The sequence below is a fragment of the Rhinopithecus roxellana genome, chromosome 7 (genome assembly GCF_007565055.1).
Source record: "Rhinopithecus roxellana isolate Shanxi Qingling chromosome 7, ASM756505v1, whole genome shotgun sequence".
NCBI classification, from domain to species: Eukaryota; Metazoa; Chordata; class Mammalia; order Primates; family Cercopithecidae; genus Rhinopithecus; species Rhinopithecus roxellana.
In genome coordinates this window covers 44,071,287-44,078,490 of record NC_044555.1, presented here as the reverse complement: position 1 = coordinate 44,078,490, position 7,204 = coordinate 44,071,287, and the positions used below count along the sequence as shown (strand labels likewise).

The 7,204-nt window shown below is 38.4% G+C and overlaps 1 protein-coding gene across 1 annotated transcript; it reads right to left on the bottom strand.

Moving 5' to 3' along the window:
- Positions 1-473: 473 nt before the first annotated feature.
- On the bottom strand, positions 474-1,021 carry LOC104660856 (putative nucleosome assembly protein 1-like 6). The gene has a single exon (XM_010361334.2). The coding sequence runs from the start codon at positions 939-941 to the stop codon at positions 507-509; it is 435 nt and encodes a 144-aa protein (XP_010359636.2). The 5' UTR covers positions 942-1,021; the 3' UTR covers positions 474-506.
- Positions 1,022-7,204: the final 6,183 nt, after the last annotated feature.

The following is a 7,204-nucleotide window of genomic DNA, read 5'->3' as shown; positions in this document are numbered from 1 at the left end:
TCCTCAGCACCCATCAATTCATCATTTATATCATGTATAACTCCCCAATGCAATCCCTCCCTCCTCCCCCCTCCCCCCTCCCCATGATAGGCCCCAGTGCGTGATGTTCCCCTTCCCGAGTCCAAGTGATCTCATTGTTCAGTTCCCACCTATGAGTGAGAACATGCGGTGTTTGGTTTTCTCTTCTTGTGATAGTTTGCTAAGAATGATGGTTTCCAGCTGCATCCATGTCTCAAGTCATATTTCTTAATCAGCGGGGCCACCTCCTGGACATTCCTTAAAGCCGTGAGCCAGAAATCGGGGATCCCTATAGGATTCTCTTTTTTCTCCGTCCATATTATGTCCCTCGATTCCTTTATACTCCCCAAACACCTCCCCGACATCCTCGAAATCCTCCCCACAATCCTCCACCAAGTCCTCATACTCTGGATTCTCCTCTGGACCATACATCTGAGCATTAGAATCACCGGCCACCTCATTATACTCATAGTCCGCGACCTTGAACTTCATCTCTCACACTTCTCTTTCGTGGGCTCATACAGTGCATTGGTGATCTGCCGTCTCTTTTCCAATAAGGGTTCATAGATGGCGGCAAACTTCCTCTCGATGGAATGAAATTCCCTCAGGTACTTGGCCTCTAGGAAGGCACATTTGGTCTGAAGCTTTTTGAGAGTGTACACTCGGTACTTAACCACCAGAGGCTGGCTCTCAATAAAATCTGCGTCTGGGGAATACTCCATCAAAGACTGAGGAGAGGCTGTGGCTGCAACAGCGCCGAGTAATGGGCCCATTTTACCGCCTGTACTGTGTTCTCTCAACCTTTCCACTATTAGCTTTTTGGCAGGGAAGCACTCACCGAACTGTAGGCGATGGCTTGGCCCAGGCCGCCGGCACCTGGGGAGGCTAAGACGGATGCTGAATGAAGCAGCTGCAGCTGCCATGGAAGCTGGCCTGGGGTGGCGGAAGCCGCGGAGAGCAAGAGTAGCAGGCTAAAGGTCTTTCCCACTAGCTGCCGTGGCAAAAGGAGGAGGTTCCACAATCCGATTGTGCAGAAAATGACTCTCTAAACCCTTTTTTTCTTAAGAGCTCGCCCTATTTGCTGAGTAGCCGTGATTGACAAACCGTCGTCCAACGAATGATTATATCCGTCACATTACTAGTGCCACTCACCTTCCCGGCGGGGGCAGCTCCCACAGTTTCTAGACGGCAGGGGCTTACTGAAAATCATCTGGTCGGAGAGAAGCGGTCAGAAACTGCTTTAAACCTGAGAAAACTTAAATGTAGAAGAGCAAAGAAATGAGGCGAGAGGTGTTTTTAGAGGCCAGAAACGTGACTCAAAGCCTTATATTTAAATACACGAACAAAAGAGAAAAGGGGAAAAACATCAAAATATTAGCCGTGAATATCTTTGGATGGTGTGACTCCCCATTAACTTTTTATTTTCTAATTTTGGCTTTTCAAAATCTCTATGAAGGTTGTGCACTCGCTTTAGATTGGATCAACCCTGATAATATTTACCGGTGTGCAGGGGGATGAGATGGAATGGGAATGGGGGGAAAGGAAGGCCTATGGTGACCAGTGCCCACAGTCATATGTATAAGTTCACACTTGACATCTGGATTATCAATGACCCAGAGGACTGCTGCTGAATTGCCAATTACCCTTTCTCAATGCTGGCTCTTTTGGAGGCAAAATGGAAAGGGTGCTCACATGTCAAGTGATATTACTGAAAAGCAAACCATTTGTTTTGAAATTCTGAATAAATTGGAAATATTTGATGACCTAGCACTAGAGAATAGATGAAAGACATAATATGATGTATTCAGAGCAGGGAATACCATGTGACATTAAAAATCCCTATACTAGGGAAAACAGGTTTTTTTGGGTGATATTTCAATATAGATCACCTATAATGTAAAGATTTCAATTTTTAAAAGGGGTTTGTTATTATATTACATATATAAAGGGTTTTTTAAAATAACAGTTTAGTGTAACAATCACAAAAATACTCACAATTAGGGTTTTAGTGTATTTGTTTCCAGGTTTTTAGATGTGTGTGTGTGTGTTTGTGTGTGTTAGTTTTAGAAAATTATAAATTTATTATTGGTTGAGTGTTTCTCACTCTACCTCAGAGCCACCCTTTTAGATGACAGGTTTCTAGGGACTGGTGATTAGTTGTTTTCTTATGTTAGATGTGGTGACTGTGCCACTTTCTGCAGATCCAGATTTCCACTTAATAAAACCCCTAGATGATAACGACAAAGAAGAGGGGAAGAGAAGAAACGGGAGTACAAAGAGGACGGGGTGAAATTCTTCCCATTAGTCTGAAAGGCTCGTGTTAGGGAGTCACAACTGATAGGTCCTGGAGCCTGTCTTGTGTAGAGAATGTACAAAAGAGCTTAAATAGAATATAAAGAATAGATGTTGTTTTCCTCAGTAAATATCTTGTCAATGTTTAGCTACTCCTATTGTGTGTGTGTGTGTTTGATTAAAACACATCTCATTTAAAATACACTGAAAGCAGAAAACTCAAATAATATGTGAAGTTTCAGTAAAGATTCAGGTACATGCCTCAGTCCCATAGTTCCATAGTCATAGGTCCTAAATTGCTTTGTTTTCTTTTTTTTATTCTGTAATTACAAACCGTTTTTCTTTTTCTAATAATAAATATAATACAAACTTACTTTCAAAAATTTGGAAAATGAGGGATTTATAGTGAATAACAGAAACCACCAGCAGTCTCACCATCCTGAGAGAATTAGTGTGATCATATTGGTACATTTTCTTCTTCTTTATGTGTGTACAACAAATGCACAACTTAAAAAATTAAGATCATTGTATTGACTCTTCCATACCTGCCCTCTTAGGTTCCTATCATGAGCATCTTCCTATGTCAATAAATGGTCTTCAAAATTATTATGTAAAATATCATTTATTGATAGTTAAGATATTTAAATAGTTTAATAAATAATAAATGAATAAAAAGGGATAGGTTCATTTAGATGAATTCAAATTTGTAAATTTCTTTTTATAGTCGTACAAGCAGTCTTCAAACCAAAAGTGATTACACTAACTGAAATGTTGCCAAGGAGAAGTAAGCAATATACACTAGGATCCTAATTTGGTTTTTTAAAGTCTCTCTTTTGATCTAGTTGTACACCTGCCGACCTACCATCCTACATTCACACACACACAAGCACACACATCCCCCTAATTTGCATAGACAAAGTTTAAAAGGTGACAAAGACACTATCCTTGACTGAACTTTAGACAGGCTCTTCTAAGCCCTCTTTTCAACTAAGCCTCTTCCATGGGCCTTGTCCTCAAGTCTGCCTAGTCCAGTTTTACCAAGAATCCTGCTAAGCTAGTTTAGACAGAATCTTCCGAATCTTGATATATGATCACCCTCCAAATCTGATCAAATTCCTCATCATCTTGGCCTGCCTTCAGCATGAATCCTATTAGGTCTGTTTAGCAAGAATCCTCCCTACCCTTTATGTCTCTTCTTAGTAGTTTTCCACCCACCAAGCAATGCCCACCATCCCACCTTCCTACCCTTCTAACTCTTCCCCTCCCAACCCCACCCTCACCTGCTGCTTTGCTATAAATCCCCACTTGTTCTTACTGTTTCTTGGAGTTGAAGCCCATCTCTCTCCCCATTGTGATAGTCTGGATATCACCTATCACAATAGTCCTTAATAAAGTCTTCCTGACTGTTTTATTGGTATCAGAACATTTTTCAACAATGTTTCTTTAACAATTTCTTTAACAATGTTTAAATACCATAAAGCCATATAGCCAGTTGTTATATCTGGAGTTGTGGAATTTGGGATAATTTCAATGCTTTTTTCTTCTGTACATTTGCCAGTATTTCCTATCTATTTTTATAAGTCATATTCATGAGTTGTATAATTAGAAACCATAAATGAATAAATGAATAAGAGGAGAAGAGAGAAGTCCCAGCCTTTCCAATAGTAAATAACTCACCTCCCTTCAGAAGGAGCCCAGTCCACAAGAGAGATACAGAAAGGAGTTGGGTCACAGGAAAAAAGATTCAATACTTTCAGTGTCCTCTGTCCACCAGCAGGTCCCATTTAGATTACATTTTTTTCTTTGAATACATGGTTTGCACACCCCAGGCATTTCAAAACACTCAGCTGCTGTCATCCAATTTCTAGATTCTCTAGAGAAACAGAACCAATAGGATATACAGTCATACACCACATAATGATGTTTTGGTCAACCACAGTGGTCCCATAAGATTAGAATACCATATTTTACTGTACCTTTTCTAATTTTAGATATGTTTAGAGACATAAATACTTACCATTGTGCTGCAATTGCCTACAGTATTCAGTACTGTCATATGCTGTACAGCTTTATAGCCTAAGAGCAATAGGCTATGAACTACCCATGTAGTGGGCTCTACCATCTAGCTTTGTGTAAAGCATGCTCTATGAGAGTGAAAGGAGAAAAAATATACATTTGTTTTGTCTTTTATGATTGTATAATTTTCTTTACTGCTTTTTTTTTTTTTTAAATGTACTTTGAGATAGATACAAAACCAGGGTTGGGTCTGGTGGCTCATGCCTGTAATCCCAGCACTTTGGGAGGCCGAGGCAGGTGGATCACCTGAGATCAGGAATTTGTGATCAACCTGGCCAACATGGCGAAACCTCATCTCTACTAAAAATATAAAAATTAGCTGGGCATGGTGGCGTGTGCCTGTAATCCCAGCTACTTGGAAGGCTGAGGCAGGAGAATTGCTTGAACCGGTAGGTGGAGGTTGCAATGAACCGAGATCACACCGCTGCACTCCAGCCTGGGCAGCAAAGTGAGACTCTGTCTCAAAAAAAAAGATAGGGAGATATAAAACTGGTTTTCAGAGAATTACAAAGGCTAAGACTGATACAAATCCATATGAGATCCAAATAGAATAACAAACACAACAGTACTGAACTACTTCTGTTTAAACCTGCAATTACTATATTGCCGTTAAGCAAATGTAATTTATGTACATTATGATTATATAAAATGAGTAGAGAAGTTTTTATTTGACATGCAATAACAATTCAGTAACTACTGCTAACTCCTTCCTTGCAAAAGTTTTATTTTTGGGAATTTTAATAAGCAGAAATATAAAGAAGCCAAATTACTAATTTCCAAAGAGTGCAGATTTGTTTGACTTGTCTTTCATTTAACTATGGAAATTCCTTGCCCCTATTATAAATATCACAGAACTTTGGCCAGTTGTGATGGCTCACGTCTGTAATCCCAGCACTTTGGGAAGGCAGCATGGGCAGATCACTTGAGGTCAGGAGTTCGAGACCAGCCTGACCAACATGGTGAAACGCCGTCTCTACTAAAAGTACAAAAATTAGCCTAGCATGATGGCAGGTGCCTGTAATCCCAGCTACTCAGGAGGCTGAGGCACGAGAATCACTTGAAACCAGGCAGAGATTACAGTGAGCCGAGATCTCACCACTGCACTCCAGTCTGGGTGACAGAGCGAGACTCTATCTCAGAAAAAAAAAAAAAATTAAAAACAAATAAGTAAATAAATATCACAGAACTTTAATTGACAGTAATACAGCCTTATAATAATTCTAATTCTAAAATGATGAAATCAAATCAGAAAACCAGTTTGACCCTCTAACTTATGTTAAATTAGAGCAGTGACAAAAGTATTGAATGTACACTTTCTGGCAGATTTTATGTATTTATTTATTTAGACACACAGTTCAGATCTACATGGAAGTAGATCTTCCAAATACAGAGCAACTTAAATCCCATGGGTCTATTTCAACATACTAAATTTAGAGAATAATCCATGGGCTTTCCGAAAAACAAAATCTCTAATGAATTGACTAGATTGTCTTCTGATGACAGCATGGCGGATACATAAATAGTACCCTTGGAATCTGTATAAGAGAATGAAAGAAGTAGCAAATCAATGAGGCTGTGGGTTTGACTTCTTTATGCATAGAGGTTAAGAGGTTCCACTGGGCTTTTAAATCCCCAGTATACTTATACCACTTCGCCACCCAAAACAACTATCTCACCATCCTCCCTATAAGATCCTCTAAAAATAAACCAATAGACATTTGTTTCCATAGACAAAGTCACACATTCCTACATCTTGCATAGATTACATTTAATAGTTGTTCCTATTGTTAACCATATAGGACTAAATAATGAAAATAAAATCATACCTACAATTTTAGATATAATTTTATGTTATAACTTCCCTGTACTGTATGGCTTTACTATCATTTAAACTCAAAATGAACTTTTGGAGAATAAAAGAGTATATTTGTGCTTACAGATAGGAATTACTTATTTCCAGATTGTAAGTGTCATCACCACGAAGTAATGATATGTGGTCATTCACATGTTAATTAGCTTGAGTTAGCTATTCCACAATATATACACATTTCAAAACATGTTGTACCTGACAAATATATATATAATTTTAAATTGTCAATTAAAATTAAATAAAATTTGAAATTACTTGTAAATAAAACCTAATATTCCTGATTCAGAAAAAGAAATTATTTATTTCTAAAATCGTATCTAATCTTTTTCAAAGCGTGTTTTACCAATGTCTTTTTGTTTGGGGCTTGACACTTTTATTATGAGTCCACAATTTATTATAAAATCCTTATAACATATTCTCCTCTCCAGCTTCTTCATCTGGAAAATCATGTCTTCAGTCACATGATGAATCAGTAGCAATGTTGGAAATAACACTGAATCTCTTGAATTTCTCCTCATGTTTTATTTAGACAGTGAAATTTATAAAAGTCACCTAGAAAAATTTCTCAAAGTTCAGCCAACAACAGGAAAAATTGCCACAGATCATAGTCTTGAATAAGAAAAAAGCAGCCACTGATATGGAGAGCCAGCCTAGCCCTCAACAGGTGCTCTCCTCTACAACATAAACCATCTCACAACACCAGTCTAAGAGAAGGCCACTCTGTTACAGTGATGGATCAAAAAGGGCTACTCTGCAATTGTGTTTGAATATAGAAAAACACAGGAACATTGTTCAGAGCACAAAAATGACCAAATACTCCCTTATTCCGGCCAGTGTGAGTAACTACTGTTACTTTACCAATTAGAGTTTTAGTCTCATTCTGATATTCCCTATTTCTAGATAATACATTTAAAAAGACAATCACAGAATTACATCCACCCCCTAACG

Coding starts and splice junctions, on each gene's coding strand:
- LOC104660856 (XM_010361334.2), bottom strand. CDS start 941: ATGGCAGCTGCAGCTGCTTCATTCAGCATCCGTCTTAGCCTCCCCAGG.